Here is a 14,514-nt window from a genome sequence, read left to right on the forward strand (position 1 = left end):
CACTCAAAAATATCCTTTAAACACCTGGAATCACTCTGCAAATATGCTGCTGTAGTTACCTTGTTTTAAATGTTTGGGAGGTTTGCAAATGTAGTCACTTATAGGACTGCATTTAGGGTAGATTGCTCAGATTGAAGTTTCTCAACTGTAAGCGATGTATTTTATTTGATAGCCGCTTGTACTGGATTGAAGAGCTTGATTATGGCAGCCGCATGTTTTGTTATGATATTCTAAATAACACCGTGCACCACATTTTGGGATACGTATCAGAAGAACAGATGAGAAACTACTGCACCTGTAACGTGGCAGAAGAAGAGCTAGGAAGACCTATGAGTATAGATGTGTCTGACTCCAAGAATCCTCAGCTGCTCTTTATCAAAGGAAGAGATGAAATATGGGCCTCAGACATGGATGGTTGCCACTGCTGGAGAAGTACCAAAATATCAAGTTTCAAAGGTCTGAGCACTCTGTTATGTTTCTAGGTAGTTTGTGATTCTTGCCATCTCTTATGTCAAACAATGTTCATTTCAGCAAAATAACATTTATGAAGCACTTTATTTATAAAAATGATTGATCTATAGGCAAGATGGACAAAATGTTCATGTTCTGTGTTTCCAGTTGCGTATCCTGTTGATACAAACTAGGAGGAGGAGCAGTGTGAGGATATTGATGCAAGTTGTATTCTATTAAGATGTAAATCAAAGGGAGACACTACAGCCTCGAATACTAAATGTCAATAGATTTTAGTTATAGTATTAACACATTTTTTTGCTGGGGTTTCATATTAGATACACCTGTTCCAGTTTATATTGATGAAAAGTTACAATACCCTCTTAAATTATACCTGAAAATGGCATTGCAGACTTCAATATGTGGGGAGGGTACTTCATACTGGTAGTGTCTTGTATGTCAACTGATCTATGTTGTGCTTCTTGTAATAATAACACTTAATCTTGGTTGCTCAATTTTCAGCTTGATTCTGGTGGAGTGTTGGTAAAGCTGTTCTGTTACCTGAGGAGCTGTCTTAATTGTTCCTGGGAGATAGCAGAGCACTATGGTTTTCATCTTGGAAAAATGAAGTTTCCATAGGCAACACTTGCTCTTGTGTTTTATTTCTGGTGTTTGTTAGTTGTATTGGGGTTCTCCTAATTGTGGATAATAAAAATCCTTCCAATCTACACTTGTAGACTCAAATAACAAAGTATCTCAGCTGCATGAGACGTACTGAAAAATATCAGAAATCTCTTTTCCAGGGGAGGTCTTTGAAGATATGGTATGACCAAGATACTCATAATGACTCACTGTGAATACAAACATGAATTTGCTCTTGTAAAATTGTTTGCTCAGGGTTTATTCTGAAGCTTAACTATACAATGTTTTCCTACAGGTAACAAAATTGGCAGCTTGACTGTAGATAAGAAATTTATATACTGGAGCACTGAAATGGCGGAATACACTGAAATCTGGATAGCAAATAAAGAAAGCACAAAACACTCTCTTCAGAAGAGAGCAAATCATAAGCTGAAAATATTAGCGTACAACTCAGCGGCGCAATTGTACCCAGGTAGAGGAGATTTTGGGTTGTTTTGTAAATGTAAGAAATTTATTTCAGAGCACATTTGTAAGTTGCAGACCATGCTATGCGTATTTATATAAAGTATGCTTTGTGAATTCACAGGCCTTCTAGAGGGAAACAATTCGCTATGGACATTTTTAAAAGGATGAATGCAAGGACTGACCTTGTGTTGGATCACATGGAAGGTCATGATGAGGGACATTGCCCGTGTTTCAAAGACTCAGGACGTTAACGCCAAATCATGCCAATTTTCAAAGTTGTGTCAGACCTGGAGATTTAGAAAAGGTGGTGCACTTTAAAACACAGAGAAAGAGAAAACATGCCCACAAAGTGTAGCAAGAGTTTGGTAATTATCCCTGTTATGATACAGATTTCTAGTTTTGTTCACAATTATGCAAAGTTAAAACAAACGAACAAACAAAACCCCTGCCCTTCCAAAGACAAATAAGAACTGTGCTTATTAAAATGATTTATAAAGAAGTACCTGAGAGGCAATTAAAGCTCACATTATAGTAAACCCAGGTTTCACTTAGGATTCCTAATAGTTTAAACAAACCATTGTACAATGATAATGAAAGAAATAAAAATTACTTTTATTAGAAAGTTAGGATTCATGGTCCCTCTAGGGATTATCTTTGTAAATGTAGAGGTTTAGAACACCTACTAGCCTGATGAATATATTAAAAATAATTCTTTAACTTCAGTTTTGCATAATAACCTGTTCAATATACAAGACAATATTTTAACAGAATGGACTTTTTGGAATGAAATAACTTCACACTCTTTTGGGCAGCCAGTAGTTACTCCTGCCTGCAGCTGCTCTGACCAGTGCCCAGGCTATTCTCTCCAGCATTTTGGGCAAGTTTGTTCCCATGAGGTCTGTGTGGGCTTGGCTTTGGTGCAGGAGCCTGGTTTGGGCCTGGTACAGAATGTACCAATCCCTGTTCCCAGGGACAGGGTTTCATGCAAGAGCCTCAGGCTTATCTGATGCAGAAAGGAAAAAAACGAATTTCAGTTCAAAGAGATTATTTCTACCCAGAGATCCCCATAGAGCTTTTCTTATTTACATTGACTGCTACGAATGTATTTGGAAAAATACAGAACCTTGGCATTTGGGGGTGGGGGACACACAATGTTTTGAATTATTCACACAAGTTCAAGATAAATGAACACACTAAAATAAGAAAATGAATTCTTCTTTCAGTATCAAAAGCAAATGGTGTATCTGTGGAAAAGTGATATTTGCAAAGACCAACTGGTTTGACTGACATGCTTTTTGCTGCTTTAGTGATGTGAGCAAGGAGTACTGCTAGAGTTTCCTTTCATTCTAACCTATTTAATTGCCATCCAGAGATGTGATGTCAGTTGATCATTTAAAACATCAGAAGTACTCAGTGAAAATTATTGTCCTGTCACAGATTCTGCGAGAGAATGATTTCTCTTCAGGGTTAGGAGGAAGAGGACTGAATATGAGTGGAGGATTTTCTTGTCAGGGTAAACACATTTCTATGGAACAGCCTGACAGAAACTTTGACTCTGAAAATGACTCAATTCTTTATTCCATCTGGGACTTTTCCCGTGGGAGTTATCCTACTCTAAGTAACTAAAAAATTGACAAAGATTCAACTCCACATTTATTTTTGTTAAACAGAATTTGTTATTCTCCTTCCCTTATGTGCACGAACCTGCGCAGCTTTTGTAGGACTGGCAGGGTTGCTCAGAGAGAAAAGATTTCAACAATGAGGTCAGTTGCTCTGGCCTAAGGGCAAACATTGCTCCTTGTACCATCTTCCTCATGCATCTCCTTAATCTTTTCCTTCCTGGCAGCAAGTCTATTTAGAACCATAGAATCATTTCAGTTGGAAGAAACCCTCAGGATCATGGAGTCAAGTGACGAGGGGTGTTCTTTTGTTACTTTTTGTTCACTATCAGAGAGTAGTTTCCTATTGTGTTCTCTCTATAGACTCCTTTTCTGCTTCCAAAATTTGTCTCTCCTTTCCCTGTTCTGTTACTGTGAACTTTGCACATGAAAATCTGTTTGGAAGAGAAGAGAGAAAAAGTTGCTAGAGAAAGTTGCTCTCTATTCTGTATATCTGTCTTTTCTGTGACAAGTAAGTTTGTACTCATCAGTGTGTGCTGTCCTTGATAATACAGCAACACGAACTGGATTTCCAAAGTCTTTAGGTACTTGAACTTAAATTCTTCAGTAAATCTGTACCTTAAGTGAATCTGTTACTGAGACTTTACTTTGATGACTGCCATTTTTGTGTCCATGAAAGTGATTAAGAAAGTACATTCAGGTGGGATCTTTTTTCTATTTCTGTTTGTGAAAGCAGAGAGAATAATTCATGGTTATGCTTTCTCATAGGAATGATAATTGAATGCCATGTAAGTTTGAATTGGTCCAGCAGTAATTTTTTTTTCATTTTTTAATGTCTTTCCTAGATGAAAGATGCCTGATTCTATTGCTAGACACTGAGAAACCTACTATTCTTGATACTACAAACACCAGCTTTACATTAAGCTTGCCATCTGCCACACCACAGCAGCTATGTCCTGGCATATCGCAGCCTACGCCAACATATCTGGTATTTCTCGAACAAATGACTAACAGCCATGGGAACTCAAGCTACCATTTGTCTGCTCTACGGCAAAACTCATTGGTATGGTTATTTTGGAGTAAAAATGCACATGATATCATATGTGAACAGGGAATGTGATATCACTGCTAGTCATTTTACAAGTCATTTTGTTACTTTAACTCAGGGAGTTTTTCCACTTCTATATCACAGTATCACAGTATCACAGTATGTTTGGGATTGGAAGGGACCTCGAAAGATCATCTAGTCCAATCCCACTGCTGGAGCAGGAACGCCTAGGTGAGGTCGCACAGGAATTTGTCCAGGCGGGCTTTGAATGTCTCCAGAGTAGGAGACTCCACAACCTCCCTGGGCAGCCTGTTCCAGTGCTCTGTCACCCTCACTGAGAAGACGTTTTTTCTCAAATTTAAGTGGAACCTCTTGTGTTCCAGCTTGATCCCATTACTCCTTGTCCTATCATTGTTTGCCACTGAGAAGAGCCTGGCTCCATTCTCATGGCACTCACCCTTTATATATTTATAAACATTAATAAGGTCACCCTTCAGTTTCCTCTTCTCCAAACTAAAGAGCCCCAGCTCCCTCAGCCTTTCCTCATAAGGGAGGTGCTCCACTCCCTTAATCATCTTTGTTGCCCTATGCTGGACCCTCTCCAGCAGTTCCCTGTCCTTCTTGAACTGAGAGGCCCAGAACTGGACACAATAGTCCAGATGGGGTCTCACCAGGGCAGAGTAGAGGGGAAGGAGGACCTCTCTCGATCTACTGACCACCTCCCTTCTAATACACCCGAGGATGCCATTGGCCTTCCTGGCCACAAGGGCACAGTGCTGGCTCATGGTCATCCTGTTGTCCACCAGGACCCCCAGGTCCCTTTCCCCTACACTGCTCTCTAATATGTAATTTCCCAACCTATACTGGAACCTGGGGTTGTTCCTGCCCAGATGCAGGACTCTACACTTTCCCTTGTTAAATTTCATCAGGTTATTCCCCACCCAACTCTCCAGCCTGTCCAGGTCCCGCTGGATGGCAGCACAGCCTTCTGGCGTGTCAGCCACTCCTCCCAGCTTAGTGTCATCAGCCAACTTGCTGATAGTACACTCAATTCCCTCGTCTAAATCGTTAATGAATATATTGAATAATATCGGCCCCAGTACTGACCCCTGAGGCACTCCACTAGATACTGGCCTCCAACTGGACTTCGCACCATTCACCACTACTCTTTGGCTTCTCTCTTTAAGCCAGTTTGCAACCCCCCTCACTACTCTATTGTCTAGACCACACCTCCTCAATTTAGCTGTGAGGATGCTGTGAGGGACTGTGTCAAAGCCTTTACTGAAGTCAAGGTAGACCACATCCACTGCTCTGCCATCATCCAATTGTAATTCCCCTTTTTCATCAGTATTTGTTAAGTGGTAGATTCTTTAGCTTTCCCCTGTGCAAGTACTCCTCTACTTTTTAACGTCTTTGTTAAAATCCTGCTAAAACAGGTTTTCAGTTTGTACTTGTAAAAAGAGCAGTTGTGGTTGATATTGATCTGTTTAAATAACCCTTGAGACTCTCCAGCAATCATAAGGCCTGCCTTCATATGTTTTGTGATAAATTTACTTGCCTAAAGTAATTTTTTCTTCTGTTACATTTTTTTGGACTTTGCCATTTCCTATTTAAGCACCAGCCACTGAACCATATGCTGTTGTAGCCATGCTAATTACACCTCAGCTTGTTTTTTAGCATGTATTTTCCGTAGTGACCTATTAACAAAACTATCATTTTAACTTTTTTTTTTTTTTTTAAATGCTAGGGTGTATTAGAATGCAAAAGCACTACTGTATTTTTTCTAACACTCATTTTATTGACAGATTATTGGATTGACATATGAATCTCTTTTCTAAGAATACTTGATTATTATCTGTTTTTGAATTACAGGAATTTCAGGGTCCTATAGCCATCATAGACAATCTACAGCCATTTTCAAGTTATGTCATACAAGTTGCAGTGAAAAACTACTATTCAGATCAGGAAGTGCTGCCTATGGGAAAAGAGACAATTGGCACAACTCTGTATGGAGGTTTGTTCCACATTTTTTTCTCAATTTGAATGGAATTCTCATCTCAGTTAAAGGAAGATGTATGTAAGTTTGGGTTGCAAATAAGTAAACAGAGACGTTTTTTGCCTAAAATGTAACCTGTGTAAATCTTCATAAGGTTTCGGCAACCAGATTTGATGAATCTGTAAAATTCATAACACATGTATGTATTCTTTAGTGCTTTTGTTCATTGGCTTCCTGAGGAAAGATAAACTGTGGTCAAAAGTGGCTAGACAGTGGCAGTTTCTGCCTTGGACCACATTTTTAATAAATTGTGTTTGAATGTATATGTAGTTATACATGTTTAAATATGTGCATTATTCAGCATTAAGATTTTTCCCCATGGCTTGACATTATTCTCATAATTACTATTTCTTAGGGTAATGCAGGTTTGATTTATTGTGAACCAGGCCAAAAATACAACACTTCTTTTTACCTCTCTTGGTCCGAATGTTAATTGCACGTTTTCAGCTGATTTCAAGAATTTTGATGTACCCTTCTTAGGCCCTTTTACACTAGAAGAAGAAAGGAGAAGTACTTTGAACTTGAATATTCACTGTGTAATTTAGGGCAGAGAGTGGACTGGTTAGGGATTATCTACCTTCCTAGTTGCCCTCTCCACCCTGTGCTGGACTTTCCACTGCAGAACATAGATCTGGTGCTGCCTTAGCTCCCTAACTAAATAGAAACTAGAAATACTGGTTTTCGTTTGTGCATTCAGGCCTCTACTTGAGTCCAAAGCTACTGACTGCATCTTGTCGTACTTGTTGAAATGTGGGGCATTTCATAGTGAGGAAACTCCACTCTCTGCTGCACTTCAATGCAGACCCAGGTGCTGACACTAGGGGTGCCTGCATGTCTCCCATCTGTCCTTGAAGCCAAGATGGCCCAAAAGCTTTGCTCAGTTGCCACAAGAGATACTGAGATTCATAGGCAGCCCGAGTTCAAGATGTCCTTATTCTTTGAGAATACTACTAGTCTGAGCTAGATGTTTCTTGTGGTTGGAAATGTCTTAATTAGGGCAGGAAAATGCATCTTGTCATCTCCCAGAAAGAAAAGCATTATCTGAAGATGCATGGTGTGCATGCACAGCACTAGAAGTAACTGCTCAGCACTTTTTCTTGTTTTGCATGTGTGTGTATGCACGTGTACACTTGTATCTGTCTTCACGAGCAGCTGAATTTGCACTGCTCTTCCGATAATTTTCTCACCATTTGAGTGGAACTGCTGGACTCATTTGATGAAAACATGGAAAACTACGATGAGAACTAGCCATTTCCTGTAGTATACATAGCACTTGCTCTTCTATTGCGTTGGTTTGCTCTGCAACTGTGCTCCATTGACTGTACCTGGTGTCACCAGACAGGGTCAGCTTGATCCACATAAACTCACCACTTGCAGAGCCATCAGGCACCTCTGACAATAACCAGGTCAGCGAGGCAGAATTGTAACCAAGCCTACATGGCAGGCAGTTTGTATTTTGCAGGAAAAACTGTAGAGATTGTACCCAGAGATGCTTGCTGTTGAACTCATAGTGATGTGGGAATGCTATAGCTGCACCTTCACTAGCTTTCCTGTTTGTCTTTCGTCCTGCAGCACTGGAGCAATTATTTTCTGAAAGAAGGTGACAGAATGAAACTGAGAGGTGCAGCAACACCTGGTCCTTGGGCATTAGCTCAGTTAACCCAGCTACAGTAAGGCTGCCCATAGCTGATGTACAGCTCTGCAGACTATGCAGCTATGGAGATATTGCTGTGATACACAGACAGGATGCCACAGCAGGAGTCCTATGTTTCCCCCTTCTCTCTCTTTACCTCTGCTTGGCTTTTGGATGCTTCAGAAGGTGCTGAAGCAACTGGAATTGGAATAAGTGCAACCACCACTGTGATTTTCCTTACTTGTCTCAGTGTTTCTTTAAAGGTTCATCCATAGAAGTAGTAACGTTTCTTTTTGCCACTGTTGTCCGCAGGAGAGCATCACCTGTGAACTGTCAGTGGCTCCTCTTAAGGACAGATCATTCCTTGTTTCTTGTCCTGAGAGCAGTCATATTTCTTCTGTTAAGAAAACCTCAATTTAAGATGAGCTTCTCTTTGTCTTTCAAATGAAAGTGGAACAGGCGGTGCAGGCACACTGCCACTCTTCTTTCAGGATCCAGGGATGCTATGCTTTGGAAATTCTCTTCCACCATGCAATTTTTTTTTCCCTCTTGAAAGTCTGATCTTCTAGCATCTGCAGCATCAAGCAAATAGGGTCTCATCCTGTGTGGTTCTCTGGCTATTATGAGCATCTTTTTTAGGACACTGTGGCAAGGAATAATAAAAAAAAAGAGCTGGCCTATGATAAGTAGATGTTATTTCTTTGCATGGGAATTCACGTCTGTATTGTAAAAATCTATATGACACACTGATTGAATAAGCCTGGATACTATTGGGATGTGTCAAGAATTCACACTCTTGCTTCTGAACCATCCTGCAGCAACGTACACCCTCTCAGGGGCAAAGCACAAAGGTAGCACCAGAAACAGGAGACTGGGTTGCTCCACTCAAATGGAATTTTTCAGTCAAGTTAAAATGAAGCATGAAACTCAGGATGAGCTTCTCTAGTTGGGGCAAAATAGAATGTCATGATAAGAATAAAGTCCTAAACAGACAAAGAAAACCAAGCAAAAAAGCCAAACAAGCTAAAACAAACCAACCAAACAAAAAAGGCAAACCAAGCAAACAGCCAACCTCCAAAATCAAACAATAAACAAAAAAACCCAAACCAAAACGCAAACCGCATCAGCCCCAAACCTAGAGTGTTTTAAGTATATATTTATATCAGCATTCAGAACTTCTCACAATTTGTTAAAAAATTTCCAACCAGCGTAAACAGAATTTATATGTATTCTTGCACTTTTGTTCTCAATTTCTTGTATGTAACTGCTAGTTTAAATTGTAATCAGATGCTGCTAGGGCTTTTTGAAATGTGTACACTGTTTCGTACCTCCGAAGCTGTGTGAATTCCTTCTGTCTTTCTCTCAATTCTGTAATGAAATGAAAGAAGTTTGGATTAATCTGTACTGTCCAACAAAAAGCAAGGAAGACAACTTGGAAAAACTACTGCATTGCTCTTGCCACAGTGTGTCACTCTTTCTCCACATATGTTTTAGCTAGTGAAATTAGACTTTGTCTTTACTGGTCCAGCTTCTGTATGTTTCAGTTAAATAATCTGCAGTCTTACTCCTAGAATATACATTATAGCATATGTACTCATAATTATTTCATGCTAGGAACATAGATAATGACTTAACTTGTTACCTATGTAGACAGTTCAATAGGAAAAAATAATTTTTAATGTGAAGTTGGGGCTTGTCATATGTGATTTCAAAGTCTGTGATCTCAAAGTTTCAAAGAAAGGTTTAATTTTTCCAAAACAATTAGTGAGTAACCAGTTGGCATGGACATTAGACCAGCAACCCAGTTTCCTGCTTACACAACTCAGCCAGATCGTGTGTTTCTGATCAAAACTGTAAATGATGGCAAACAGTGCCGAGTTTAGGGTTTTCTTCCTTCAGACTTTTCAGTTCAAGAAAGGACTTTCCAATTGGAATAGTACATGAGTACTTTTGCCAGTGCATATCTAAGTAAGCATCATATTAAACTCACATCTGAGACCCTGATCAGGAAACAGACAGCAGGAATTCAGTGATACGACTACAAATGTAGAAGTATAGGACAGCAGCTGGTGGTTTTTTTTGTCTGTTTGCATGGTAGGATAATCAAGGCAATACTAAAAAAGTCCCTCAAAATATTTTGAACTTGTCTGCAGCTGACTGACTATACAAGAATATGATTTTTACATGTGTAGAGTGTCAGCCCTGTAAATGGGTTATATCCATACACTTGTAACCTTTTTTCTTTCTTCAGTAGTATTTCTTGGTTTCTTTAAAAATAACACAAGAAAACAAACAAAAAAAACCCTCTAGTGACATCTGTCCCTGAAAGGAATTTTTTTTTCTTTCTGTTTCAGTCCCAGAGGCAGTTGATTTCATTAAGACAGTGGTTTTGTCTGACAACACCATCAACATCTCTTGGAGTGAACCTTTGAAGCCAAATGGACCTCTAGAATCTGTCCGCTACCAAATCGCTGTTAATTTATTGCCTCCTGTGCCAGCGACACCCTTGCGAAAAAGTGAATTTCCAGATGGGACACTTGCCTGGTCTGTCAGTGGCCTCCAATCCAGAACAAACAATTCATTCAAGGTATAATATAAGCAGCTTTACCTGCACTAACTTGCAAATCTTTACGTTGCTCTTCTGGAAAGCTCTATGTGTGTTTTGAAAATATGAGTTCAAAACTTGGCAGACGTCTCTCAGTCCTTTAGTCTTAAGGAAAAATAAACATCACAGTTTATTCCTGCATAGATGGTTCAGATAAAATCCTAGAACTGAGATCTTTTCTATTTGGGGAGCACACCACAAATCTCAAAAATAAATAGGAGTTTCTGCTGCAATCCTGTTGTTACTGCCCTCAATCTCCATGCAACACTCTAAGAGAGGGTCAAGTGATGGCTGACCTCTGTTCTGAAAGGATGATGCCCGGAACTGTGACCTGCTTTTGAAGGACTAGTTGTAGTGCAATAAGCAGGGCTATGTGAGTGCATGGCCAAAAGATAAAAGCTTTTCTCAGGAAAGCAATGTATGTGAAACCTTCATAAAGAGGAAAACTCCTGATGTTATATCAAGAGCAAACTCAGCCATTTTGTGAATTGCTGCTTTTCATTTAATCAACAACTTTTCATTTAGAAAAAAAAAAAAAAAAATTCTTAGTCCAATAAACCAAAAAGTATCTGAAATATTCATAGGGATATAGTAGATGACCGGATTAATATTATCTGATTCTGTCTTCCAGCAGTCACATTTTAAAGAAAAGTGTACTATAAAATATGCATGCAAAGTTCATAACAAGTACAATATATCAATGCTGATCCTTTAACAGATGTAGAGGACTAACAATAATTCAAACATGCAATTAGGGGCTTGGCTATTTGGTGACCTTTGAAGACAATTTCTGTAGACAAGAATATTGAAGTGTGGTTACAAACTCTTCGATTTTGGATTTCGTTGAAATATGATGCTGTCGGTGCAAGAGAAGAAGTAGTTTCTTCCACTGTCCAAGCAAGTCATAGACAGAGGAAGATAGAAAATATAAGAAGAGGCGAGCCGCAGGCTACCTAGCAGAAGCAGCAGAATGGGATATCCATCCACCAGCTGCTGCAGTTCATGTGGAGTCCCATGCCAGTGTTGCACAAAAACTTTGGTGTCTTGTGTAGTTACGCTGGGCTATGAATGATGAGAATTGGGGGCAGACAGAGCAGCCCTCCCCTCCCCCCAGCTCTCAGACTCAGATAGCGAGGCTTTTGGGGCAGCCAGGGCAGGGCAAACATCATCCTAAAGTAATGTCAGTATTACCTCCCTGAGCACTAGTCATTTCTGTAAAAGTGAGCAGGAAAAATATCTTAATGTTGAAACAAAATCAAGAAGGTGGAGGAACCAAAAGAGTTCAAAGCAGCAAGGACTTAAAAAGGCAGCTGGGAAGGCTCTATTAGTATTCTGAAGAGGAAGACAGTAGGAAGAATAGGTTGCAGTATCTAGTGGGTTTTTTTGTTTGGTTGGTTTTTAGGAACAGGAGGCTTGTGACTAGATATTTAACAGAATTGCATGAAGCCAATGTTAGCAGAACAGATCAGGAGAAGAAAAGATCAGGTTAAATAATATTTATGTAGGTTATATATATTTAAGTCAACAGCATCTGATGGCCTTAAGCTACTTAGGGAGCTGGTTAAAAATAGTCTATGAAAATTCACAATTATCTTCAGTAACTTTTGGAAGAGAGGAAGTCCCACAGAACTACAAAAAAAAAAAAATTACACTTCAAAAAGGAAATTATAGACTACTTTGTGTGAATTTAGTACCTGAAGATATTTTAGGGATATATATGGTTTTACTGGGACTATATCAGAGCATATATAGGTATTATTGAGACAAAATGGTAAATAGTTGGTCTACAAGCATCTAGAGGATAACAGAGGAATAAAATGTCCAACGTGGATTCATGAGAACAAAACATACTGCTTTGGCCTTTACAGGTGAAGGGTTAAAAGGAAATAATAAATGATGTATCAGGTCAGCAGGGCTATCACCAGGGTGACATTTTCAAAAACAATTAAGTAAACATGTCTGCAGAATGCACACTGAGTGCATCACATACTCTGAGAGAGTGGTTATCCCAGTTCACCCATGGTCTGAGAGCATATTGAGGTGATGATTGGACGGGATCTGTTCTCTCCTTAAACTGATTTTGTTCTTCTGTGAATGATTTGTATGGTAAAATGAGGAATACCTACAAACCTGTATACATTTATGTATATCTGTAAGTATGCATACTTAGACATCTTGTCATATTTGTGGCTTACTGGAAGGCAGTATACTAGGGCATTTCCTTACCTTGTATTTTTTTGATTCTGAAACACTGCCCAGTATGCGATGTGACACCTGCATGCCTGTGTAAGAGTTTGTGGCATTTAAGAGAAGTCTAGAAAGAGAAGAGTCTTTTTAGAAAGATCAAATTAGAAATTAAGAAGAATCTCTGAGGAAGGGAACTCTGGGCCATGAAATTCCAGTCTGAAGATGTGTGACGCCTACACCTATACCTATATTGTCTGAATTGTCTTGTTGAAAACAGCCGATCTTCCAAACACTTGGAGTTGCTAACACCACTTTTCCAGTTGGTCGGGTGTTGTACCGTTTATCTGTTTCCTGACCAGGTTCTTGCTTTTCATCCCAATGAGAACTGGTTTTCTGAAAGTGTCCCTGTTATTGCAAAGACTTTTGAAACTCCAGCTGCACCTGACAACATAGTTCCCAGAAACACCAGTTTCCAGCTGGAATGGAGAGCTCCTCTACATGTCAATGAAACCAGCTTTTGGTTTGAGCTGCGTAAGGTAAAAATACCCTTTAGTTTTTTTTCCAGATGAGCAAATTTAACCCACTCTGTCCTCATGAGCAGCAGGGGGTGGCAGGATGAATCTGAAGAGTCTCAGTGGTTAATTTGGGCAGGGTGATGTCAGTCTCGGTGGCTCAGAAGGGGCAGGATGGAGGCAGTGTTTGCCAGGAACAAGGGGGAGTGCAGCTGTAGCATTTAATACTCCATAGTGCCAAAGGACATCCTGGATGACCCCAACAGAATTCCTCCCAGGTCTCCTGTTTCAGTAGAGTCTCCTCCCTTTTTCCTCACTGCCCTCCCTCAAGCTGGCTTGTAGCTACATATCCTATGTCTGCTCTGCACAAGAAAGAGAAGAAAGGGATTTTCAGCATTTAATATGAACTACAAGCTAGTATCTGAATTTTATTTTCCTGTAATAGAGGCTAGGAGAAAATGATGGAGAGAAAAATGGGTCTGGAAGTGCAGACTGTCGAAGTAAGTGAGAGTAGTGAGAGCAGCATGGATGGAAGCTTCAGATTTTAATGTCTGGACCACTAGACACAGAAAATGTCATGTGCTAAACTGGATCACGTAGATTCCCTAATATAGATCATCAGATTCATTAGACCTACACCAAACATTTCCCATCTGCCCTAAAAGAAATGTCATAGCACAATTCCACCAAACTGCCTTCTTTCAAGTGCATCATGGCAAGTTGAACTCATGAGTCCGTCACAGTGATCCAGAAATACAAGATGTACAGAGATAAGCAAGGGAAAGGCTCCTTTTGGCTGTGCAAAGGGGTCACTTAATCTGTTGTCCTGTGTGGCTGCCAAGACTTGCAGGTCTCCTGAAAACAAAGAAAAAAATGGGTTTTTTGTCCTTGGTCTCCAAGAGGACAAAGTCGCGTGATTGAAACAGCACATGCATAAACTCTCCCCTATGATATTAAAAGGTGGAAAAGTAATTAATCTACCCAGGAATAGAACTGTGACAGACTTTCAGCGGAGTAAGAAAGTTGACCATGATGATATTTTATTTTTCTAGTGGCAAACAAAAAGTGACTGGTTTTCTCCTGCAAGCACTGAGTGCACAGCAGATCTTGTCTACATGTGCAATCTCACAGGAACTCTTCCTTCAACCAGTTACTTTGTAAGAGTAACAGTAGCTTATGTTACAGGAGCGAAAAGTACTTCCTCTTCAACAAGATTTAAAACTACAGGTAAGCACTGAATGTAGGATAACAAGATTTTAAGACTCTTTTCAGGACATGAATATTCAAACATGATATT

General features: G+C 39.7%; 1 protein-coding gene across 1 annotated transcript in view; it reads left to right on the plus strand.

The window, feature by feature from the left end:
- Positions 1-14,514, plus strand: part of ROS1 (ROS proto-oncogene 1, receptor tyrosine kinase) — a 74,589-nt gene that overhangs the window by 32,630 nt on the left and 27,445 nt on the right. The window contains exons 26-32 of the mRNA XM_065834956.2: positions 173-456; positions 1,388-1,564; positions 4,022-4,239; positions 6,097-6,238; positions 10,268-10,500; positions 13,065-13,241; positions 14,270-14,444. Of these exons, the coding sequence (XP_065691028.2) occupies positions 173-456; positions 1,388-1,564; positions 4,022-4,239; positions 6,097-6,238; positions 10,268-10,500; positions 13,065-13,241; positions 14,270-14,444 (1,406 nt within the window). The remainder of the gene's footprint in view (positions 1-172; positions 457-1,387; positions 1,565-4,021; positions 4,240-6,096; positions 6,239-10,267; positions 10,501-13,064; positions 13,242-14,269; positions 14,445-14,514) is intronic.

Source organism: Patagioenas fasciata, chromosome 3 (assembly GCF_037038585.1).
Source record: "Patagioenas fasciata isolate bPatFas1 chromosome 3, bPatFas1.hap1, whole genome shotgun sequence".
NCBI classification, from domain to species: domain Eukaryota; kingdom Metazoa; phylum Chordata; class Aves; order Columbiformes; family Columbidae; genus Patagioenas; species Patagioenas fasciata.